This window comes from Astyanax mexicanus, chromosome 8 (assembly GCF_023375975.1).
Source record: "Astyanax mexicanus isolate ESR-SI-001 chromosome 8, AstMex3_surface, whole genome shotgun sequence".
Lineage (NCBI taxonomy): Eukaryota > Metazoa > Chordata > Actinopteri > Characiformes > Acestrorhamphidae > Astyanax > Astyanax mexicanus.
The window spans coordinates 14,911,877-14,938,467 of NC_064415.1; the positions used below are offsets into that span (position 1 = coordinate 14,911,877).

The window sequence follows — 26,591 nt, forward strand, 5'->3', positions numbered from 1 at the left end:
GGTCTTCACCACACAAGTGTGCCGTGATTCAGACAACGGAGATTCATGAGGACCTCAGGACAATAGCTATTGAATGCACCAGTCTGAAAAAGGTTACGAAACCCTTATAAAGGGCTGACCTTCACCAATCCCCTATGAGGTCCATGGTATACAAACCTGACACTGCTTTCTTGCTTCTGATCCAAGACAGCTTGCCATTATTGACGAACCTATGAATTCTGGATTGTACCTTCAAATTCTACAAGAGAATACTAGGGTGTCTGACCCTGAACTAAAGCTTAACTATAATAGGTCGGTCATGCAGCAAGACAATGACCATAAACACTGAAGCATTAAAGAAAGAATGAATAAATAAAACTACACTGACGTAATCTCTTTGTAGACACGCAAGGACACTTCACAATCATATACTACGTGAATTCGTTGACACTCAGCACACAACCAACATGTACAAGCCTTATTTAACACACTGGCAAGAACTGGCAGCCAATCAATTACAGCATACTCTGAACCGGACATCACCATCCACCTGGAGGTCTGAATCACGCACTAAGGCACTGGCCCAGCATAGAGTGAAAAGTGAAAAGTCCATATCAATGTATACAGAAAAGTAATTACACATTCATGCATTCACACACATATATAGTGCATACACATATCAGTGCAATTAAGGATAACCAATTCAAAAGCAGTTTAGAGCAACGATTTCTGAGCAATTTTAGAGAAAGCAATTCAAGGCCAATTTAAGTAACCAATTTAGCTGATCTGCATGTTTTTTGGACTGTGGGAGGAAACCAGACTTCCAGTAGCAAACCCACATGGACACAGGGAGAAACTTTAACCAGATGGGGACTTGAACCCAGGACCATAGTGATAGGAGGCAAACATGCTAACCACTAATCCACCATGCCACCCTAAAGTAAAGTAAATGTAGAAAAGCAGAAAAAAAATCTACATTTTGGAATAGCCAAAGTCAAATTCCATTCCTCAAACCAACAGAAATGTTGTGAAAGGGTTTGAATGGGTAGAATTATTTTAGGTTTCTCAATATAGGCACACTTGGAGTTTTCTCACTTGGGTTTCTTTAAAACAACACCAAACAAAACTGTACAGCAAACTAACACACTAGACAAAGTACAATATGATACAAAAAATTACAAAACAAGATACAGTCTACTGTAACGGTTAAATTCCATTCAATTTTATTTATATAGCGCTTTTTACAATGAATGTTGGCACAATGCAGCTTTGGATGCAGAATGCAGAATGCAGAAATGGGTCCAATCTTTTTTTTGAGTAAGCACGAAGGCAACAGCAACAAGTATAAAAAATCCCTCAGACTGAGAGCAAGAAACCTTTGGAGGAACCAAGATTCAAAAAGGGAATCCAGCCTTCTCTGGTTAACACCGGACAGCACGATAAATTACAAATTACAAATGATTAGTGTGGCTCAGTGGATAACATCACCGCCTGCTTATGAGCTACCACATCATGTGGGAAACTGGGGTTCAGTTTTCAGGTCTGTGTGTCTATACTGTGATACACCAATAAGAGTCATTGGGCAAGACTCCTAACACTACATTGGCCTACTTCTTTAATAGGAAGAACTTTGTAAGTTGCTCTGGTTAAAAGCATCATGTAAAATAACAAAAACAATGGGAGAGTGAGATAATGAGGAACTATGGCTAATGTAAGAGCAGTATGGCAAGTATAGGACACATGCTCAGTGTTAATGTAAAAGTCCATGCAGGTTAAATAGTCATATGCACAGCTACAACGTGTGACAGGAATAAATCAATGCAGAGATCATTATAAAACCTAATAACACCTAAACTAAACTGAAATAACTAGTGCTGCACAATACACTGTTCCCTATTAATATGGCAGAGGTTTGAAATATGGTGATGCTTTGAGCAACCTGGCCAACCGCAGAAGCTCTCATACCCAAAAAAAGAAATACATTTGGTTTTATTCAGGTTAATCTTTTAACCATGTTATACATGGAGCTACAGTGCATGGGAGCGTCAGATGGCTCCATTAAAGAGCAGTTTATTCAGGGGAAATTAACAACACTTAAGAACTGGAGGCTGAAAAAGCTTGTGTATTCAGTTGGCCATGGCAGTGGGCAGTCTGGGAACCCCTGCTTTAAGAATAAACAGAGTGTTGCTGGTACTAAGCCTTTAAGACTGAAATATGCAAATTTCCTTTGTTTTGCCCATACTACACACTATATAATGCTTCTTTCACAAGGCATTTCAGGATTTCTAATGCATTTTATCAATTTTACCCCGTTTTCTCTCCAATTTGGATTCGTATGAACTCTCCCTATCACTAGCAGTGAAGGTTAGCACACCTACACACCACCTCCAACACAGGTGAAGTCAGCCACGGCCTCTTTTTTACACTGCTGAGTAGCCAGCACCCTCGTAGAAAAGTGCATCACCCCAGCTCTGATAGCCTATGCAAGCAGCACAATCCAGGATTCAAACTAATGATCCTTGGATCAAAGTTAAAATACCCTTTAACCATTAATGTTATTGGATGAGGTTAAATAGCTAATCTGTCAGTTGAATTGGCAGATATGCAATGGTATGAAAAAGTCATGGGGTAGACGTATATAAATTGATCATGAAGTGTTACTTCAGAGGATGGCTCGGAAAGACCCACAACGGAAAAAATTATGAGGTGTTATCTTGTGAGAGAGGTTTAACACGGTCCATAACTGGTACTGTATGTTTGAAATGGAAGTCCAGTCGCAACATGTTGCAACTTTACAGCGCATACATTCTATATCAAACCTATTTATTGCAACTAAACTAGGAAAATTATTTTAAAATTGTTCTTTTAGGAACTGTCCTTAAGGGAATCATAAGTGGTTATTCTATGGCAGCAGAAATAGTAGGAGAGAGGGAGCAAGAGTGAGCGAGGGAGAGAAAGGGGGAGGAGGGCTAGAGAAAATTAGAAAGCATGTCTACTTGTTTGGCTATGGAGGAGATGAGGAGGCATTCCAGTAAATAATGAGTGCATGTGTTTACTCAATATGCCAGAGACAGCGCGCGAGAGCGAGGGAGTAAATGAGGAAGCAGAAGAAAGAATAGCCCTGACGGAATCTCTCTTTTCCTACACGAGATCTATGTGTGTTAACAAGCTGAGAGATTCATGGGAAAAAGGAGAGAGAGCGAATGAGCGTCCGCTCGCAGCGCTGCAAGATCTGAGCCGCTATAAATAGGAGAGGAGATTGGCGTGTCACAGGGACTTCTTTAAGCTCCCGGGCGCCAGCTCTCCCTCTCTCTTTTTTACCCTTTTCTATCCCTTCTCCTCTCCCTTTTTTCTTTCTCCATCTCCCTACCTGTCAGTGTGACAACACCCCTCTCTGTCCCTCCCTCTCTTGCTCTCTCACTCCCTCCATCTCTCTCTCTCTCTCTTAGCTTCTCTCAGGTGGGCGTGAGAGGGTGATGTGACTGCGGGAGGATGACAGCTCAGAGAAAAGAGACACAGCCTTCAGGGCCTGGCATATCAGCACGCCCTACACGTCACATATTAAGATACACACACACACACACACACACACACAGATTTATTCGACAGATGCAATGATATGGATTCGCCCTGCCAGTAATGACAACTGATAATTAATACCTGATGTGGCTGATACTGATGTCAATATGCAATTTTAATAAGCTTCATTTTAAAACAAGTCAGCAATATTATAGTCCATCATGTCCATCATATCTAAGATAATAAGGAGGATAGCACACACAGAACACATAGCTACAACATGGCTATACCAGATTTAACAATTACTGTAAACATAAAGATTATAATAAGAAGATATTTGCCTGTACTCAAAGGAGTTATAACATTTCCAGGGATTTTTTGGGGGAGAAGGATTATTCCTGAATATTTCCCTCCTTCCTTTAAATTTCATCTCTACCTTATGTGTCCATGATAACACGTTTGAAGCCCACCGCTCCCCTGTCACTCCTCCAAAAAACTCATTGCTCTATCAGCCATAATTTCCTTAATTTTCCATAATCTTTCTGGTCGTTAAGCTAAAATCAGAAATCACTTAAACTCCGGCCCAACGTTCTCAGAGTTCTTCCCCACACTCTTAAAGTCCTTTTTACAGCATGTAGATAATAATAATTCATAGTCTTTTACACCAAAAGATTGCCACTGCATAATTTCAGGTTTAAGTTCAAGTTTGATGTTCTGTATTATCAAATGCATTGAAGTCAGAGTGATCAATCGATGCTGAGATCTGTTCAGCAAGACCAGTATAATGTCAGAGTTGCGGAACAAACATTTGTGTTTGTGGAAAGAAAAGAAATGAAAGCTATAGCCAAAAAAAAAAAAACAGCTGACAATACAACTGAAAAAAATGCACCAGACTCGCTGTGAAGGGTTAACTACATTTGCATAAATGTTTTATGTTTAAAAACTGTGTAAAAAGGTCTTTTCCTTTTACTCCCATATTATCATATAGGAATGGCATGGTCTGAACTCACAAAAGAACACATAAAGCATGTCTTTTTTAACAGTGTAGAATGAATATACTACTATAGAAGAAAGCTTTGTCATTTGTGACATCCTAACTAACGCACATTTAGATGTCTAGAATTGATCACTGGCAGTAGTTTTCACAAGAGACTCATATATTTTCTCCTGTAAAAAATATTTAAAATAATTTTAAACATATTTAAAACAAATCTGTACTAGGCTGCCAACATTTAGTGTGTATACACTGACCACCGGCCACATCATTGCAGTGCCACTGACATGGTGGTCATGTGTTATTGAGTGTATTGTGCTAATATGAGTGAGCAGATCAAACACAGCAGTGCTGCTGGAGTTTTTAAACACTGTGTTCACGCACTGTCTCTCTTTCTATTTGAGACTCTGTACTACATACTGCAGTTGCACATTGTGGATATAAAGGCAGAGAAAGGACCTCATCTGCTGCACAGTTTGTGTCGGTTATCCTCTAGTCCTTCACCAGTGGTCATAGGGTGATGCCCTGTGGGCGCAGTTTGCTGGATATTTTTGGTTGGTGGACTATTCTCAGTCCAGTAGTGACACTTCTGTGTGGTTCATGAAATGAACAATGACCATATGAACAAGGAGCCAGTGTTAATGAAGTGACCGGTCAGTGTATATATATATATATATATATATATATAAGCCTATGCAAAAGCACATGCTGCCCCACATGCAACGATAAACTACTTTTTTTATAAACTTCAAGATTAATACAAATATGCAAACAATTAATAAAAAAACTTATGTGACTGCATGCCATAGCCAGAGATTATTTAAAAGGGTGAGAACTGTAATAAAGTCTAAAGCTTATATGCATATAGATACTCAGAGTAGAGTTATACAATTTGAAAAGGGATCTGAGTAACTGTTACAAAAAAAGAAACAACACAGTCGATTTTATTTTCAGCTCATGCACATACAAACATGCTAATGCACCCCCACACACACGCAAACTCCCAATCACAAAGCCTACAGCTGAATATAGATGTGCCTAGAGCCATTTCTAGCAAACTTGTAACCCCAGGGATGGGGTTTGGTGGTACAAATGATTCCATTAGATTAGAGTGTTTGTTTGGCTTCCATGCACTGTGCGAATCTCTCTATTCTTGAGTTCTCTCAGGCTTGTTTGAATAATTGACGGTAATGCATGCTGTATGAAACTCCCCGATGGTCTCAATCAAACACCAAAATGCTAATACCACCATCTGAGCTCTTTCAAATAGAAAATTTTGCCCCCTGTCCCGGAGAATCTATTTATTTAGAGATAGAGGAGTTTACGTTGTGTAATAGACTCTTGACTTGTTTGGCTGTGGAATTTGGGCGATGTGTTTCTGGGGTGCGTTCTACGGAGATTGATGTTAATGATGTTTTGCAGGGGCTCTCCAAGCTCTACTTGAATGCATAAGCATTTTATTCTGCTCTCTGTGTGCTATATGCAGCAGTACTGGACTCTAGGAAAACCCTTTAAAGCCGCGTAACCATGCAGCATGGCCTGCTTGCTGAAATCCTAAAATTCCCTCTATGAATTTTCCCTATTCCCTTTCTGTCGCTGTGTCCGCATCTCCTTTTCTCTCTTGCTCTCCCTCTCTCTCTCTCAAACTCTCTCTCTCTTGCATACCCAGGGGCTACTGGGTATGCCAACCAGACTAATATCATAATACCACATGAATTACTGCACTCTTGCATGTAGCAGCACTCTCCTGCAGCGCACTATTCCATCATATTGAGAAATGGTGTTTTCTATGCTTCTAGCTTGCTTTGGTGCTAATATATTCACATTAAGGCACCATAACGGTGCGTCTGATGAAGCCAGTAACGGCCTCTCTGCGGACGGCCAGCTTCCCTCTCTGTGCACGAAAAAACTCCCGCCAATTACCCTTCGACTGGGAACACATGAAAGTTATGGTTCAATTAGGCGGTGGTAAAAATAATTCAATACATCAATTAGGCAAAGTCAATTAGGACAACTCTCCAATTAAGAGGTGGAATGCTGCTGAAGGGCCAGGGCTGTAACGACCGACTACACAAGACAAACTGTCTGCTGTGGCCTGGTTTGTACGTGTGTGGGTGGGTTTGTGTGTGTGTGTGGGTGCACACAAGCAGCTTCCATACTGTGTCCCCTAACAGTGTTTGTGATTGTTGGATTTTTTAAAAGAGAATTACGCCACAAATCGAATCTTTTGGGCCATGGCGCCAGGAGGCGATCGTTGGGCTGTTGCATGCGCGTGCTAAGGGAGGTCAGCCATTCAAAGAGGGCCTACAGTGCAGAATGATTGATTTGGACGGGCGCACCGCTCAGCAGAGTAGGTTCGCCTCTGTGTGTGTTTCTGTGTTTGTGTGTAAGTGGTCTTTTATTTTTGCTGCGTTTTTCAAAAACAGGAGGTCAGAAAGGCCACCGTGGAGACACACGGCATCAGGAGTCATTCTCTCGTACAGGCACCAAAAATAAACTGGAGTTGTTTACCAGAAAAACACAGATTGTGACATTTGCTACTTCTGCTCTGAGACGCTGTCCTGCTTCTCCACATTCCCGCTAAGAACTGGCTGCTGCTGTGTCACGTCTTTGGGAGCAGACCCTCAGAATAATGACACATCATTAACAATGCCATTAAAAACCAATGATAAAAAAATGCATATCATCTGATGTTAACTGTCTACTATGGGGCTTTCTCTGTCTGGCAGCCTTAAATCTAAGCTGAAGAAATAGATGGTGATAACATGCAGAGCAGCAATTTATCTTAATTGCACTTTAAAGCATGACCGCCCCTAAATAGGGCCCCTAAGGAGAGACATGGCTTCTCTCACTGTAACTGAATAGAGGCTCAGAGAGCTCTAATCATCTCATTAATTCTCTCAGCAGCCTCTCTGGAGCACCTGAGTGTCTGCGACCTCTTGACCTTAGACTGCGTGACCCTCAACTATGCCAATGCTTACCTCAGTCTGTAGTGACCTTTGTCTTTGTAAGGAGCGATGTCCAATGATGTCTCCTCCCATGTCTTTGCAATTCCTTCCAGAGACTATGGAAAAAATAAACAAAGGCATGCATTAGCAGCGTTATGGTTACTTCTGCTATACATCTCTGAGGATCCCCCATCAATTTTGTGTCATTTGTGCTGCTAAAGAATCAAAATAGAAATACTGCCACATAAATATTAACTCAGGACTTTAGGCTGAACACTATGCTGTTACTGTGAAAGTCCCCCCCCCCCCCCCCCCCCACTGCTCTCAGACTAAACTTTCTTACACAGGACACTGGAAACAATCCTGTGAGATTCTGCTTCATGTTAATTTAACAGTCATGCAATCCCAGCAGATTTTGTGTTATCAGCCACTGGAAGTTGGGCAAATTGTGGCCATTAAAGGATGCACAAGGTCAGCACTGATTCTTATGAACCCATTGCTGACACACACACACACACAGCTTGTCTAACAGAGGAAAGTATTTCCTGGTCAGAAGGCACCGATTCTTCAAATAAAACGCAAATGAACTCTTTTTTTATTTACTTTTGATTTTAGAAGAAAAAATTAATGAGTATGTGTCTCAATATCTTTCCGACACAGTGATAGATAGATAGATAGATAGATAGATAGATAGATAGATAGATAGATAGATAGATAGATAGATAGATAGATAGATAGATAGATAGATAGATAGATAGATACTTTATTTATCCCGAAGGAAATTTGGGAGTGTGCATATGAAGCTAACAACCAACTGGCATGAAAACGCTCATATCTTTAAAATAGTAACTTTACAGAATAAAGAAAAAAATGCCTTATTGTTTAACAAGTTAAGTTAATGTAAAATACATTCAAATAACTGTAGTTATAATGTAATAACAATGTAACTGCTGAGGTATTTACTGTCACATGCATTACAGAGTACAGGTACTTGTATCAGTTTGACACTTGTGTAATTAAACAAGTAATTACTCAATGTCTTAATCCAACAATTTGAATACAAATAATTTTGGAGCTTTTCTATTGGTTCATTCATCACTGCATTTAGGAACAACAAAAACAACTGACAGATTTAAACTTAACTACGATCACTTATACAATACAATGATACACTATATGAAAAAGAACACCTTCTACAATCAAGGGTATAGCAAAAGCATTGGATGGAGCACCATAATCCCAGAGAACACAGATCCACTGCTTCACATCAATGCTGGGGGTTTAATAACAATTTAAATATTTAGGTATGATTGTATTGTTTTGTGACATATTTGTTCAACCTTAAGTGTAAAAAGCCCAGTTAGCAGGAACAGTCCACCTCTGGGAACACAGTGATGGGTCTGAGCTGGACGGGCAGTCTTTAGTCTCGGGGGGTCTTCGCAGGCAGGGTAAAGCATTGATCTGAGCGTCGCCAGTCCAACCTTCACATAGCGTCAGAGGGAAGAAACGCCGGCCTTGTGAAAAAACGCACTGGTGTCGCCTTCTATTTCGTTTCTCTCTCACTCTTTCTAACTAGTGACTTCTAAGTGAACTGTGCTGTGCTTTGGGGGCTCCAGGCTCTTCAAACAGGTCTGCTCTCCCGCCGCCGCTCAGCCGCTAAAACAGTGTTTTTGTAACCTCTGTGAGCACAGAGCGGCGCGTCTGAGAATCCCAAGGCACACTGGGTGAGAGAGAGAAAGAGAAAGAGAGAGAGACTCCCACAGTATCCTGGCTGACAGGCAAGGGCTCTCCTCCGCAAGGCCGGCGAGAGCTGATGTACAGGAAATTAAGCGCGGGGCTCATTTCCCCCTGCAGCCGCCACACAGGACCTTCCACTGGAGCCCCCCGAGAGCCGCCTCCACCAGTAACAACGCAGCTTTCATCATGCGCTGCCCTCACTGACAAATCATTGTTTTGCTTTGAACACCTCAATCCAATAGTGACTCTGACCCTAATATTTCTACAGTACTCTGATAGACCCTCACCCCTTTCCCCCCATAACCTTTCAACTCCACGTTTAATTCAAACCTTCGCTGTGCAAGGGCAGCACACACATACAAGGTCCCTCTGTGAGCTTAAAGAATTCTCAAGTGAGTGTATTTTGTTACTCTCAGGATGCCATCTTTGACCTTTCTGCCATGGCCTCATCCTCCTAATCCTGACCTTGCTATTCCTCCGCCCATTTAAAGATTTAAAGGACCTTGCAGGACTTCTTCTCAGGGAGGGGAGGAGACCCCAGGGCAGGAGCTAAAAGTGTGGAGGCTTAACTTAAACATCAAAGGGTGTGTGAGTAAACAGAGAGTGAACAGGATAAAAATACGAGTGTGAATAGAGTGAAAATGCCTCTAGAAAGGTGGACACAGGGAACAGAAGTGTAGAAGGGTGGGCGACATGAGAGAATTGACTATGGAAAAAGCCATAAAGATGAAGAGTAGAGAGAGAGATACTGGAAAAGGAAGCTCCAGGCTGTGTGTTCTGTTCCTGTACCTGTTCTATGGAGAGCTCTTTCCTGGCAGCTCCAGAGATTTCACAGATGCGCTCAGCGTGTTGCTCCAGACCCAGAGCCACAATCTTCTCCAGGGTGAACTCTGCACTGTTGTGGTCGAAGGAGCGCTGCATCTCCTGCTTGATCTGATTCCAGTGCCTGAAAAAAAAAAAAAAACTCTAAAATGACTCAAACTATTGGGCTGGAAAGAGCCTGACCTTCAAGTGACCTTCCGTGACCCCTGATAATTGAAGGGCATACCTGGATATTTAAATGCAAAACACTGATTTAATGCTTGAGTTGAAACAATTAATCGCCCCGAGTTAATTTCAGGACCTTGGAAAGACATCCGTAAGATCCACCTCGATGCTCAGTCATCCGAGGCTGCACCAGATCTGGCGTGTAAAGAGATGTCAGTGTCAGTTTTAGCGTCGGTCGAGTGTCCTGCTCCCATTCTACAATTGACGTGTGTGTTAGCCTATGACAGCTCATAAATGTTACAGTTCTCTCACCCCCCCTGGGACAAGCTGCAGTCTTTGGCACATCTGGCTTATCTCCGTTAAAAGAAGAAAATATTCCACGACTGACTACCAGTCTGCCATGCCTTTTCCACCCTTACTCTGATCCACCGCGATCACAGCGCCGGCATGTTCTCAATATTAAGCTGCCGTTCAGCCAACATTTCACACCCTTGAGGTTCAGCCTGGGCCATCTGGGACAGGCTCGTCTTAACAGAGCGCTTGTTTCTCTCTCTCTTTCTCCCTCAATCTCGCGCTCCACAACATCCGAAGCTTGTAATCTTATGTTTATTTTCCTCCATTTCCCTTGTGTGCACAGCAGGTTAGCGTAGGATGCTAGGAAGTATCTTGCAGAGGGTTACATCAGTGGTGATTAGCCGCTTGCTATTAGAGTGGGATCTGTGGCCGTCTGGGCTGTCTCTGCTGGGGCTGTCAAAACAGGCCTGATTGGGCCGGATGGGCTGTTGTTTTGGGAATGCCACAGCCAATCTGGGAGCTGACAGGAAGTATGACAGGGTCCGGGGGAAAAGGGTAACAGTCTCAATGGGAAGACGTTTAGTAATGTCTTCACAGGAGCACGCCAGATAGGACTCTGTGGGCTCGGTGGGAGAGGAGCAGGGGCAGAGAGAGTGATGGGAGCTATATGAGATGAGGTGAAGTGATTCACTGATCTGAGTGCAGCTCACTTCAGTCAGGAGTCAGCCACAGCTTTTATTCAAGTGCTCTTTTAATAGATTTGTGAACAGAAGCTACAGGCAGGGATAATGATCTTCGGCCCCATAGACCTGACTAAACTCATTAGCTAATCAATAGGTTTAGTAGGTGTGTCTGAGGAGAAAAATCACCACACTGTGCTGTTTTCCAGCAGTCCAGAACCAGAATTTTCTATCCTTGCTTGCAAAAAGAGACAAAAATGTATTTCTGCACATGCAGCAAGTAAAAGGTAACATAACTGAAATCATGAACCTCCATCATTGGTAAGAAGAAGTGACTGGTGTTGCTAACATCTGGTTGGATAGGTGTCTTTGTTCCTTACCTGTCCCTCATGGCCGGATCCCTCAGGTCCAATATCATGGGAATGGTTCTCTTGAATTGCTCGATCCTGTTCTTGGAGAACTCCACTATCTCCCATTGTTTGTCCTACAATGACACAGCAACAGCAGACTCGGCTATAAAACAGTCCATCAAAACCTCATTCACACAGCACCATCAGCCTCTTCACACACTTTAATCATCACTATCCCACTGCAGGGTAAATCATTAAGAGCTGAGCATTGTGCCATGATCCACTGATCCCCAGTCAGTTGAAAAGTGCACCCAGGGGGCCTCGATCAAGCAGGTGTTTCTAATCTGCTTAAAGCTAATGACAGCCTAATGACACCGAAGTTACTGAGAAGTGAAACTAAATTAGCTTTAGAGGATAATTAGCTAAACAAAAGAATGTCTATCAGGAGTTATACTGAGTGTGGAGCGTGGAGTGTGTGTGTGTGAGAGGATGGGGATAGAAGGTATTCCGGCCCAGTGGCTTAAGGAATCAGTATGTCTATGTGCCAGTATATGTGTGTGTGCGGCTGGGGGGGTGTGGCTGGGAATGGAGGAGAGGTTATGAAGCTGCAGTGAGAAAGGTTAATACAGTATAACTAAATGTAAAGACTAATTAGCCCTCAAGGTAAGAAACACATATAGAATCTACTTCTGGGAGAATTAGATTAGAGAAGCAGGATTTCTGGGACAAGAAAATCACTGGATCAATTCATAGGACCAGCGGTAGTGTACATAACAAATACTAAAATACTCCCCAGGCACAAAGGTGTGTGTTCTCACTGTGCTAATCACTAGTGTGAATGTGTATGCGTTCACTGCTATTGATAGGTTTGAAGCAGAAGCTGAATTTCATGGTAGTGCTGTAAAATAGTGGTACAGAAGAAATTTGCCAGTGAGCAATCCTTATCCTTAATTTGCAGTGTGACACCCTTGTCCATTATCGTGTCTTTTGTTTATCCTGTCATCCAGATCTATCTATTCTACTATTATATCTAGGCCCTGCTAACCCAAGTGTCACATAACTGCTAACTGCTAATACCAATCCAACACAACATGGGGGGTATAACACAAGTATTAATTAGTGTTAAGTTTACACTAACAGTGATTGTGTAACACTAGCAAATTTGTGTAAAAGTGTGCTTAGTGCAGTACAGTATGGTCCCATACACTATGAAAATACACTGGAACAGCAAAATGAACTCAAGTTAAATTGGCCTTTGGTAGTGACTGAGCATTGCTACTTGCACTAGTGCTAAAGAAGAAAGGCTGTTTGTGTACCGTTACCTCTGTAAATTCTCTTTTCCTGCACAGATTTGCATCTCCCTCACAGTCACCTACCAACATAACAAGCTTAAGCAGTAACAAGGGCTGATTACAGCCACCAGTACTCTAAAAATGTTACACCGATATGATTTTTATTGTACAGATGTATGTAGATGTCACACCAATCTTTTAAAACTGTTGTGCCACTTTCAAACGTAGTCCTAGATTAGATACCTATCCAAATTGTGGAAACACTGCATGAATGTGAATGGACAGATTTGAATTTTGGTGCCTTTTTTCTGTATACAGTAAATGTAATTGAATGAAGCTAGTATACCATATAATTAATGGTAGCCAGCTGTCATTTTAAGCTAAACTGCTACATAATGTTGCTTTAAAGCACCCCAAAACAGAGACTCTGATCTGAGTTTTTATTGGCAGATTAAAACACATATGAATCAGGATGTGTAATGACAACCAACCAACACGTTTCAGTAAAAATGTATTTAGAGATTGTGTCAGAACTGAACAGATACTTGCCTTTAGTTCTCTGCTGAGTTTGTTGAGATTCTTGTACATGGTTTGTGCTGTGCTTTCCATGTTCTCTGTCTGTAGAGAGGCAAACTGACCAGCCTTCCATTCATCCCAATGAGTATCCCACTGTTGAGAGATCTCCCACACCTGCAGCAGGTAATCTATATCCTACACACACACACACACACACACACACACAATTTGTATTGTGCTGCCACTGCATTTAGAAGTTTGCATGACAACCATAATTGATACACACCTTCTCCAGATTCTGCATGTCTTTGGAAGTGGGCTGTTCAGTCTTGAAGATACTAAGGCCATGTCGTATTGTGCCTTCTTCCTCCTTTAGGGACTCAAGCTGGGCTCTGAGCACAGAGATTTGCTCAAGGGCTGCCTCTGAGCTTACATTACTGCCAAAGGGACCTGCACATGCAAAACACCACACACACACACACACACACACACACACACACACACACACACACACACACACATTAGCATTAATAGATAACTGTGGGCCCTGCAGTGAGACGCTGAAGGCTGTAAAATTGCTCTTATTGGACAGTCTGGGGGTGAGAAATGAGAATTTTTTTTTCTGATTTTCTGATGTTATTCCATAGCCGGACTGAGGAGATCTCGGTTTAGCAAAAAAACACAAGTGTAATGTGACAGAGCAAGTGAAAACTCTCATTAATATTTATAATAAAAAAAGTCAATGTCAGAACGAATAATACTTTCCTTGTAGGATTGGTAGAAACCCCATGTTTGACTGCAAAAAAAAACTCAGAGAAGATTTAGCAGACTCTGGAGTGGTAGTGCACATGTTCTTCTGACAAAAATATGACCCTCATGGAAAAGTCATCAGAAGAAAACCTTTCCCCAGCACCAAATTCAGTGTCAGCTGTGTTTAAAGCAACATTTATCTATATATAAGTATATAAGATGCCTGATTATGTAGATTGATGATTTTAAAACATATATTTTTGACTGCACTGAGCCAAAAAGGTGCAGTATTTTATGAAATAAACACCTGTCAACTGTTAAGCATGAGTATGGATCGGTCAGGGTTTAGGTTTGGGTTGCAGCCAGAACATATTCAATTAAATACCATAAATACTGTCTTTGACTTAAATGCCATAGGTAAGAACTGCCAATAGAATAGCACTTTCCAGAGCAGATAATTATTTTCTGTAATGATAGTGCTCCATTTGATACTTCTGGGATGAGCTGGGGTTGAGTTGGGTTGGTGGTCTTTCAACATCCTCATCCCACTGATGCTCTTATTGCTGAATGCAAGCAAATCCTCACAGAAGTGAGGCAAAATCTGGAAGAAGGCCTTTCCTGGAGGGTAGAGACAGTTATCCAGGCTGTCCTCTTTAGTAACTTTTTTTTCAGAAGAAACCATGAATGAGCAGGTGTCCCAACACTTTTGTCCTTTAGTGTACAGGCCATTCTTCTGACTTTTTTTTGATACTTTTTTTTGTTATTTTGTAACTAAAAAAACGGATCCAAAGGAATGTAAATCAGATCACCTTTAACTTGCTTATCGACGTAAGAGTAAGGTATTTTTTAAGTTTATATATATTTTTGTTCAAATTTTGCCTGCCACTCTATAGTCAATAGCATTTTGCATCCATAATATTTGTAATACACAACTGCATAAATACATTTACATCAATTAATTAAGCTCATTTGTTTTGTATTTATGACTACTAAAATGAGAAAGTGGTGTGTCCTTCCAACCATACAGGTACATGCAGACCAATAAACTATTAATAAAACAATAAATGAGTTATACAGCATTTTACATAAACCAGTCTTTCATGATTTTATGTCTAAGACCTTTCAAATGTTAACAAGTTGAAAATTAGGTCTAATTTAAAAGTATTCAATCCTCTGAAGAACTTTTGTCCATAAATTCTGATTTCCACAAATGTCATGCGGCACGGCCGACTACAAAGGCCTTTTATTCTGACACAAGCGGGGCAAGGTATTGTGTTAAAAAGGAAAGCCTGAGTGACCTTCATGATGCAGTGTAAGTGTGAGGTAATTTTTGAGCTCTGATTTGGGGGGTTCAGTTTATCAAGTCAGGTGGTAGAACTCCAGGAAGAGCATGATTTTGGAAGCTTTAGTCACTGTTTGCCATTTGTTCTTGACATATATGTATATATATATATATATATATATATATATATATATATATATATATATATATATATATATATGATACTGTGTAACATAGCATGTATGACCTGGGTCCAAACACTGCATAAAAAAATGTGTGTGTGTGTGTGTGTGTGTGTTGAAGGGGAGTTCTGGCTCAGACCCAGCTCCCTTTACTGGTCTGAACTCTCATGGCCTGTGCGACAGCTTTGATTTACGAGATATCTGATCTCCTGAACCCTCCCTATAACACCAGCACGCAAACACACACATTCACTCACTTTTTATGCATGCACACATGCACACTCTACTGTAGCTTCTTTCCCATTTGAATAAGTGCTCCTGTGGGTTCTTTCCTAGCACTCCTCGTTCGTGCCATCTGTGTGACTGGGTTTATAATGAGTTTGAAAAAAACAGTCAAACTCCCATCCCGTCATCCCTGTTGCTGCTACCAGTTCCAATCCTTCTGCCATCATGCATGGAAGAACAACGATCTGCCCAGACCCAGAGTATATTTAAGATCCAGTTTATATATTCCGGCTGAGCAGGAAAATGATTTAAGGTAATCTATAGGAAAGTTTAGATTGTGATTTGGATTGGGGCACCTTGAGAACAAGTGTGCTGTGCAGTGAGTGCTAGCTTTGAATGAGTGTGATATTTTTGAGACTGTGCCTCAGTCTGGAATACTAATCTCACTCGGCACAAAGCGGCTTCCTGGCCTCATTAACCTGCCGGAGTCGGCCATTGTTTTCCAGAACAATCCAAACAATCCAGTCGTCCTCAACAAGTTGAGGTTCCAGCCCACGTACGGAAGAACGGGGAGTTGTGGGAAATAATGCGGGCGAATGTCAAGCGCCTTCACTTATTGCTTACACTGTGCGGCGCGGTGTGTGGCTTCTACTAATCGGAATAGTTTCTAAACATCAAACTTCATCAGAGATGAGAGAGGCGAGGAAAAATCTTTCACTTTTGTTTTTTTTTCGTCAGTATGAATGTACAGACGAGAGCGCGAGAGTGTGCGAGAGTACGTAAGAAGAGTGAGCAAAATAAAGTAAAAAAAAAAAAAAAAAACTTTAAAGACTTCACAGATGTTTCTACAACCACACACTGGCAAACAAAAGATGGAAGCAGGTGAGGATGAGGAGTGGAGAAGGCTGGGAAGCGAGGGGAAAGAAGAAATGAAATAGAAGGATGATAGGAACAAGGGAAGGGAAAGTAGGACGGGAGCTTTGTCCTCTTTGATACTCTTTGGCACAGCATGACTTTGTTGCGAGTCCTGAGGAGGAGAGGTGGCAGCAAACACAAGCGACAGAGAAAAAGGAGGAACTTTTCAATCTCATTTTTAATAGAAGCGGAGAATAAATAGCAGATAAACAATGGGGAAGGAAAGGGGGGAGGAGGTAGTAGTGGAGGAGGGGAAGGAGGGGTGGAGACAAAGGTGCACCCAGAATGCGTGATGAGGTAGGAAAACAGCATACGTGGAGAGGACCGGAGAAAAACACACAAATTTGTGAGAGTGAGAAGGAAGAAGAGCGAAAGACAAAGAGAGAGAGAGAGAAATAGTGGAAAAGAGAGAGAGAGACAGATAGACAGAGAGAAAGTGAGACAGACAGAGACAAAGAGAGAGAATGCGCCAAGGACGGCCTGTCGGCAGGGCTGCTTCTCACCCTGGTGCTGGCGAGCTGTCGCAGCACCTGAAGGATTACAACACACTTAATTGGCTGTGGCGTGCTCTTTTGGCTGTGTGGGGGGTGAATGGCTCTCTGTCTCTCTCTCTTTCTCTCTCTCTCTCTCTCTCTCTCTTTCCACCTCCACTGTTTTGGCTCCCTGCGGACTTCGGGGATGGAAAGCCTGCAGCGGGGCCCATGTAGAGATGTAGAGGGCTGACCTAGAGCTGCAAAAACCCTGCAGAGATATGGAGCTCACAGCGGGGGGAGTGTAGCCAGCGCTGACCACCAACCTGCTGTATGTGCCTCTCAGCTCAGCGCAGATAACCTCAGTATCCTTCCTCAAACACACACACACTCACACACACACACAGCAAAAACTCCTGTCTCTCATCTGCCCACACTCTGTGTGTTTTCATGTGTGCTGGATACAGGGATTAGCACAAGAGGGCCCTATCACGATCAAGGCCCACATATGCCTGTCTCTGTGTGTGTGTTTATGTGTGTGTGATAATCTGAGAATTCTTTTCATACCTTTTCAGGACAAAAGTGTTCTAATTCTGAGGGATCGCCATGGAAAAACATGAATATCCACAAGTCAGGAACAACAAAAAAAGCAGGATATGCAAATGTATTAACATACAGTATTGTGCAAATTCACTCAAAAAGCAAAAGAGTTGCAAATATTATGACGATATTTCAGGGTATGTTTGCAACAATGATACTCAAAAGTTTCTGCAATATCATGTGCAGCATGTGGTTTTACATTCTCTTGTAGAAAAATGCATGGACACCTCTGGAAAAGACTGTTTTTTTTTTTTTTTGAAATCAAGATCTTAACGTTCCTTTCTGCATTATTTTTTTTATTAAAGTGTCCCGTCACAATCCAAAAGTATGCTAGACCCCAGCTTTTGGACGTCAATCACTGATAACAGCCTGGATAATCCTTTTTTTTATTTTTGGTAAGCAGCACACAGCATCTAGTTCAATTTCAATAAGACTGAATACTGATTTATCTTACTATAATCAATGTTTGCATTATGTGATGGTTCATCCCAGGTGCCTCAGAGCCCAGAGAACCAGTGTTGTGACATTTCACAGCTTTTCTGAACTAGTTGAGAAAGTGAACAGTTCACGTTCAAAGTTCACAATTTAAATTCTGAACTAGTTCAAAGTTCAGTTCATTTTACTTTTTTCGTGAGATATTCCAATAAATCCTTTTTTTTCACACTGCAAGCTAGAAATCACTATACGTTTTTTGAAACTGCTCATTGTAGACATTTGCTCATGACACTGCAATTGTGGGTTTCTTACCAGGTGATGAAAATGTTCATAAGGAGAATCTGTCTCCGTGCATCACTTCCACTAGGCTTTTTAATTGCAGTGCTTTCTCTCTCTCTCGTCATTGGTCTCTCTCTCTCTCTGTATCTCTCTCTCTCTCTTTCTATCTCGCCCTCGCGCTCCGTAATCTCCGCATCGTTGCTCCGCGCTCCTCACTCTCCGCGCCGTTGCCAGTATGTTATTAACTAGCCAACGTTCATTTACAGTGATGTCTGCCGTTCATGCCACATTCTGTGAACTAATTCACGTTCAAGTTCTTTATTAAAAAATGTGTTGCGTTCAGTTCAACATTCACAAAAAAATGAGCGTGTTCAATGAACGCGTTATTTTAAACTTGTTCACGCACAACACTGCAGAGAACTCAACACTGTATCTGGACATGGTTAACGTAAAGCTTTTATTTTGCAATGTAAAGTTTTAAGTGTCATTTGTGAATGTAACTGTATTTTAGTGCTTGACCAATGTTTGCTAAAGTAATCTCTTGTTATGTGATTATCAATTTAAAAAAAATGAACAGAAGTTGACCAGATAAAACATAAAATATATTGGGTATATACAGTCCGCAATGAAATGAAATAGCATTTTAAATATGCATTCTCTATACAGTCCCAACTTTTTCTAAATTGGGGCGGTTTATAGTGTATGTGTGTGTGTTTTACCAGTGCTGTTGAAGTCTTGCATGGTGGTCTGCATCTTTTTCTTGAACTCCTCAGCAGAGAAGAAAAGGCCACTCTTGAACTTGTCCTTGTGTTTCTTGAGCATGATGTCACTGTCAATCACCACCTGCTGGAACCCCTGCCACTCCCCATTTAGAGCCTCAAGCAAGTCCTGAACCTGGGGAGAGAGAGAGAGAGAGAGAGAGAGAGAAGGAGAGAGGGAGGTAGACAGTGAGAAAAAGACACAGAGGGAGAGAGACGGAGACAAAAAGGTGCAAAGTAGAGAGTGTGAAAGTGAAAACACAGAGGTAATGAAGCAGGCAGGCACAGAGGGGAGGAAAATCGGGAGTAAAATCTAAAGTCAGCTTCGGTGACAGACTTGCTTGAAATACATGAGTGTGTGTGTCAGTATTTCTGAGCGAGTGCGCGTGTTTAGAATCGCTAATGTCCTCTGCGACACTCACTTCGCGTTCCACTGAGACTTCATATTTCTCCAGGATGGCAAACTGCTCATGGATGGGAGGAATCTGGCTCTCGATTTTATTCAGATCCCCCTGCAGAGTCTCCAGGAGCTTCAGACCCTCCACAAGCTCTACCAGAGTCTGAGGAGGCTGCGAAAGCCTGGATAAACATACACACAACAAAATGTCATACTGAAAGGAATGTAACCTGAGGCATACAGTACCTGCAGACTCAAAATGATGCTATAGACTACAATGTTCAAAGGTCATTGACAACAATGGAGATACATAATGCATTGCTCGTCTATTAAAGAGGACAGGTTATACTAATTTTTTAATTAATTAGAATAGGTCTATGGGTTATACAGAACTTGTTTATGAAGTTTATATTACACAACATCATTCTCACATAACGATCTCACCAGCTCTATCCTTGCTAATTTTAGTCCCCTTTAAAAATAAGGATGAGCCATTTAAGGGCTCTGACATTTTTATGCAAATAAGCTTTTGCTAACCACATAAAGTGTGACTTTCCTCCTTTGACTGTAGCCACATCGCTCAGCGTTTTATGCACGATGCCATTTAAGTGCTCTGACACTTTTATGCAAATAAGCTGTCGCCAACCACGTAATGTGTGACTTTCCTCCTTTGACTGTAGCCACAGTGCTCTGCGTCTTATGCACGATGCTCGTAAAAAAAAAGCAGACAAAATTGGCGGATTTTCAACTAATCTAATGGGTGGGTGGCTCTCCTGGGGGTTGGTGCTATGCTGGGTGGTTCTATGTAAATTTCCTTATTTTTCCGTCAGAATAGGGGAGCTATCCACATAGCTCACAAAAGAATATGATTCATAAAACCAAAATCTATCAACTGATTTATGATTTTAAACTAATGGATAGGTTTTGCATAATATTTCCCCTTTAACAAAATAACTCAGTGGCATTGATAGCTTGTATGGAACCCTGGACAAAGCCCATTCAAACCCCTGTCTACAAAAAATCTGTAACAACCTGTAATTCTGTAGATCATTTAAAAGACTGGTGGCTAATCTGTACAAACTTAAAGGTGTGCAGGTCAATTTTGAAAGATTCACTCTTTCCCCCCAAGCTCTGATTCCCAGTGGGGAGACCTGAGGTCAACCTGCTTCCTGCCATGGATTGTTAAGACACTGGACCTAAATACAATACAATGTGCAATACAATGTGCAGGAGAATCCATATACAGAGCTACTACACAACTACTATACAAAATATAAAATAATCATTTATTAATAGTAATTGTGGTAAAATGTTCATTTCATTTAATTGTGATACTGATTCGAGCACACAGCACCCAGCACTACAGGAGTCCATCCAGAATTATTTTGGGCTCAAGGCAGGCATACCCCCTGGGCAGAGTGCCAGTCAATCGCAGGGCACCACAGACAGGCATTCACTTACACCTTTGCATCTAGGGGCAATTTAGCATAGTCAATTCACACCTGCTGCGTGTAATTTCAGAGGTGAGAGGAAACCAGGGCACCTGGAGGAAACATGTATAAATATGGGAAGAATACACCAAACTCCTCACATACAGGGACCAGAGCGGGGATCAAACCCTTATTCCCAGACTGTCCCAAGTGCAAATATCACCATTCAGACTTTTTTTAGTGTGGGTGCCTATGAAGAAAGAAGGGAGAAAACGAAGGAAGAACCACTCAACCACAGTTTGTGCTGCACACAGACAATTTGGATATCCACCTTTAACCCATCATTGCAGTGTATGTATGATTACACACAGCCAGACTAGGTAAACAGTGAGCACTGCTTACGGTAAATGCTCAGACTGGTGGGTGGCCTAAGCTACAGTGTCTGGGAAGCATCTGGGGGTTCAATGTCTTTCTCTAGTGTACCTCTACCTCTTTGTGCCTGTCTGTTCTGGGCATTGAACTGGTGACCTTCTGGTCAGCTGTTATCAGTTAAGGCAGCACTATTTCTGTACAATATAACATTCATGTAATAAACCATAGACTGTAAAAAAGATGGACGCCGTGTCGCCGTTCCTATTCATTCAATGAAAATGAAGCCAAAATCTTCCGCCATGTTGGCGATCCTGAAACCAGAGTCTGCGCAGTAGAGACCAGAGGAGGAAGAAAGACTGTGGAGAGACAGCCTACTCATTTAAATAACCCCGCCCCTGAGGACTGTCTCCACAGAGCTCACATAGTAACTATACAGCTATATACAGTTTATGGTCCCACCCATACAGTCATTGGTCCCACCCCGGCTAGGTGTAACCCAGCCTTTTTACAATAACCACACCTTTTTGAATAGAGCTGAATAACTTTTTAAAAAACGAATTCTGTGGGGATATAAAAATGTTACAATATAAGCAGAGGTTACACTAGCTGCTGCATTTAAATAATGGAGGTATAATTACAGTATTTTGGAAAAAAAAAAACGTGATTGAAAGTTGTCTGTTTTGCCATTAAAATCTATGGGGATGGGTGGAGTTACACAGCTTTCTGCAACCGAACAGCAGGGGGCGCCCAAATTGTGGTGGCTTCACTTTTGAGAGACAATGCTCGGTCTAGCTATACACAGTCTATGTGATAAACACAGTCATTTTGATAAATTTCAATACACTAAAGGAAGCATTAGGGGGTGCTAAGGCTTCTATTGTATAGCAACAGAAACAGAAAACTATCATTCATCATACAGAAACAGCAGAACAATTACATAATTAATCAAACGTTCAATAGATGAATCATTTATAATGATCTTTGAATGCTAAGCACAAAACACACAAACACACACGCACACACACCTATGTGCATTGTCCTGCAGGAAGGAGTGCAGCTCTTTGAGTCTGGTGCTGGCCATAAGGCTGAGCAGCTGTGTGAACTTGCCCTGCCACTCATTACAGTGCTGCACCAGAGAGAATTTCAGAGGCGAGCAGTCCAGCAACACAAACTGCACACTCAGCACCGTCTCCTCCTTCTGCACATTATTTGCCACCTCAGAGTACCTGCAGAGAGAGATATGGAAGGGAGAGAAACAGATAGAGAAGGTTGAGGGAAAAAAAAAAGAAAACTCATGGGCAATTTGTAAGTGTGAATGTGTCTAAGCTGCAAATGTGTGACAACAGCATTAAAACACGCAGAAGAAAAAAAGACTCTTTATGAAAATGTAGTCGTTTGTGTACGAAGCCTGTTTGCCTGTGACGAGGCAGAACGCATCAATGTAAGGGATGAGTAAACTCAATCTTTCATCATACCGATCAGTTTTAAAGGGTAAAGAAGTACATCAGCACAGGCAACACGGATTCAATACAGCGTGAGGTAATTAATGCCTGAGCACGCTCATTAAGCCTGCACTTTTCAGCAGACAAATATCCATACCTTCCTTGATGTGCTTAGTGTGCTAATATATTCACCAACCCTGCTTACATGGTAAAGTGTGCATAAAAATCTATAGGGCATCCACCTACTCCTAACCTCATGTAAGTGTTATTAACTCATATCAATAGGGCAAAAGGGCAGCAAATGATCTAGACCTTGGTTGTAGGTCCGCAGTTAAGAATAGCATTACCATGTAGTCGATCAGAGGTGCGAGAGAAACGGGTTAACCTTTGGAAGTCGCCAATATTATTAGTGATAATAAAAGCATGGTATCATTTGAGTTGAACGTCTGAATATTAGACTTGTTACCATGTTTATATTTAATTAGAAGCCACATTGTATTGTATTATGATTAGAAGACATTATTATTAGCTTTGCTTTGCACAAAGTAAAAAAAAAAACATTTTGCACAAGACATATTTCACTTCTTGACAGTAGCGTCTTGTCATAGCTGTATATAGAGAATGTAAATTAAATGTAAGCATAATTCCAGGTAATAATCTATTATCATATAATTTGAACAGATAATCTAAACAGGACCACATTCTTTAAATAATTCGTATTCTTATTTCTAAGGTTTCTGGATTGTTGCAGGATGATTTTTTCTATTTTATAGCCTCCTAGCTTAATTTTTGAAGCAATAATTACACTTTGTTTATTATTATTTTTAATAATACTGTAGTAGCTGGATTGTGTGAAATTTGTAGCAATTCTGATATTCTTATTCAGCCTGCACTGAATGCAGCATAGTTACTAAGAAGGGAAAACAACCAAACATGCTGTCTCAATATTTAAACATATTTTATAACTATATTAAAATGGAAAAAGAGATATTTAAATAATGAGCCATGTAAGCTAAAGAATGTGGCATTCCATACATGTGGCACCTGCATTAAACGTGGATGTGATTTCTGCCAAAACTGCTTGTCGGTTTGCATGGACAATTTTGGCCGGATGCTGCCGACCCACACTCATTAATTCACTTTGCTATGCCGTAAACACGCTGGGCAATATCCCTCACTAACTAGATAACCCTTTGAAGTAAATACAGGAATCACACAGTAGTATTTAATGTTATTTTATATATATTTATATATATATATAAATAAATAATGGAATTAAACATGACTTTTTTATGCTTTAGACAACTTTAGAATCCTAAAAGTTAAACGAAAAGATTAAAAAAGAAAAAGGACTAGAAAAAGAAACAGGAAGAATAGGGAGAAAAATAAAAAAAGGAGAGACCTGGCTATGTCAGAATCGAACGACGACACAGGAGGGTTGAGGTGCTGGTAGCGTCGGATGAAGGAGTCTTTGTTTATCTCCCATATCTCACGGTGCTTGTCCCAGGTCTTCAGGTAGGCCTGCAGGTGACTTGCGTTTGCAGTCATACCTGCAGCTATCGCAGCCTGGATCTTACAGATCTCTTCATCCTGCTCTATAATAGAAGACACACACAGAAACAAAGAGAACAAACCTTCACTCAGCAGACTTCAACTGAAATCCAGAGCATGGAAACAAAAGGCCCACGCTAAATATAAACTAGCTTTCACTCACGCTGGATTTACTCACTGCTTATATGACATAAGATATGCTTCAGACTTTTTTCTGTGCAAAATCTTGTTTGCTAAATCATGCAAGGAAGTTAGCTTTGGCTGTGCAAGTTTAGGTTTTAACCTCTCTAACTCATTCGAAGACTTAACTGTCTTTATTTTGGGACTACTGTGAAACTGAGTTGAAAGGTTGAAATGATACAGACAATTAGCTGTTATGTCGCTACACACTTTAACCGCGGCACACCTTACAATGCATTCAAGCAACATTATGTAGCAACTGTACTTTAAAATAACAGCTAGGCCTGTAATGATAACTGTATTTGTTTGAATGATAAACTGCCCTCAAAATAATTGTGATAAACGACTGTATTGTCATTTGAAGACCATTTGATGCAAATTATTTAATTATGATATGATAAATATATGTATAAATATTTACAAATTGAATCTAAAATATAACAAAAAATAAATATCCTACATAAATGACATAAAAATAATGTTCTAAACAAAGTAAACACACTGACTCATTCACATTAATGGGCTCTCCTGAATAAGAAACACAATAATTAATGATAATAAGGTAAGCAAAAATGACTAAGGCCTTACTGAACAATAAACTGATAAAATAGTTATTATGAAAGGAATCCTAAGTGCTTTAAATTTGTTTTTCTATCATGTTGATGCTCCACTGACTTGTAACATGGGAGAATGGCATATTTATCACTGTCACGGAATGCTGGCTACTACACTATCAAAGCTACCAACTTTGGTTGATAATTCATAAGACTGCTTGCAAGGACCGAGTGGGGCTGTAAGTTATGTTTGCATAAAATCCTGTTATATTACTCGATTGCATCAGTCTCCACACTTCTTTCACATACAGCGCGGGTTCTATACCTCCCAGCTTGTCAACAAATGCATGAGTACAGCTGAAGTGATATAAGGGGGAGGGAATGTTAAACATGATTTGTAATCATATGGGACCAACGAGGAAGTGCTAGATGTTCTCATCCCAAACGTTCTAGATGGAACACCAACCTTAAGATTACCCTTAACAGGTAATCTTACGAAACAAAATTATCATGATATGTTGCCCACTAAAACAATGATGAATTTGACAACCAATTTTCATTATATGGAAGAATGAAGCAGTACCTTTAGTAAGCCAAATTAAGGCAGTTTTGAGGAGTTTAGAGTACTGCGTAAACAAAAATGAAAGAATTTATCACAGTATTCCAAATACACACAGTTCCAATACACCACCTCTCAAGTTGGGGGGTGGGGGTGGTGTTGAGGGTGGTTATATCCATCTATGCAACTGATTAAGATGCCAGGGACAAAATACCAATCAAAGCCAGAAGACACAGAAGCAGTTTTATTGCTTGTTGCTACTCATACTTGCACTCATAAGGTGAAATTTGTTGAAATTAAAAATTGTATGATTAAAAATGTAAGTTAACTATTCTTACTCTGCAACTAGCTAAATCTGCCCTTTAGTAATATTACAGGCCTGTTTTAAGTAGGTAGACAAAGCCAGAGAACTACAACTGTAAGTGCTGCTATATTCTCTCGAACTCCAAAACACTCTAAAGATTCTGTCCCAATGGTCCTGAAAGATGGCCATCCCGCACTATTAGGACAACTATATGAAGCTGGGAATGTTAGTTTAATGAGCTTCTTGACAAATGTGCTGGGGTCTTTGAGGATTTGTTGATCACAGATGCTCAGTGTAAGCTCGCTGAACAGAAGATAAAGCGTCAGGCCTGGATTTCAGTTGTTTCTGAGAATTGCAGCAATCCATTTACTTCCCTTTCTGTAGCTTTCGGGCAGATAGCTCTGCGTTTGTGCTGAATCTATATCTGCACAGTTAGATGCACTACAGCTTATTCCTATGCTGGATGTTTTGAATTTTTCTCTGCATTCACACTGAATTTAAATGCTGACACTCACTTAATATCACACAATTTCCTAACATCATTTTTAACATGCTGAGTAAGCTGGAGACTCGCTGATACTGAGGGTGGATAAACTCTTTAACAACACTT

The 26,591-nt window shown here is 40.9% G+C and overlaps 1 protein-coding gene across 1 annotated transcript in view; it reads right to left on the reverse strand.

The window, feature by feature from the left end:
• The window catches only part of dnah2 (dynein, axonemal, heavy chain 2), a 210,302-nt gene that overhangs the window by 116,350 nt on the left and 67,361 nt on the right, over positions 1-26,591 (reverse strand). The window contains exons 20-28 of the mRNA XM_049482490.1: positions 24,236-24,428; positions 22,417-22,617; positions 19,615-19,771; positions 19,154-19,328; positions 13,583-13,746; positions 13,330-13,491; positions 11,519-11,622; positions 9,967-10,123; positions 7,474-7,556 (exon numbers count right to left, since the gene is read on the reverse strand). Coding sequence (XP_049338447.1) covers positions 7,474-7,556; positions 9,967-10,123; positions 11,519-11,622; positions 13,330-13,491; positions 13,583-13,746; positions 19,154-19,328; positions 19,615-19,771; positions 22,417-22,617; positions 24,236-24,428 — 1,396 coding nt within the window. The remainder of the gene's footprint in view (positions 1-7,473; positions 7,557-9,966; positions 10,124-11,518; positions 11,623-13,329; positions 13,492-13,582; positions 13,747-19,153; positions 19,329-19,614; positions 19,772-22,416; positions 22,618-24,235; positions 24,429-26,591) is intronic.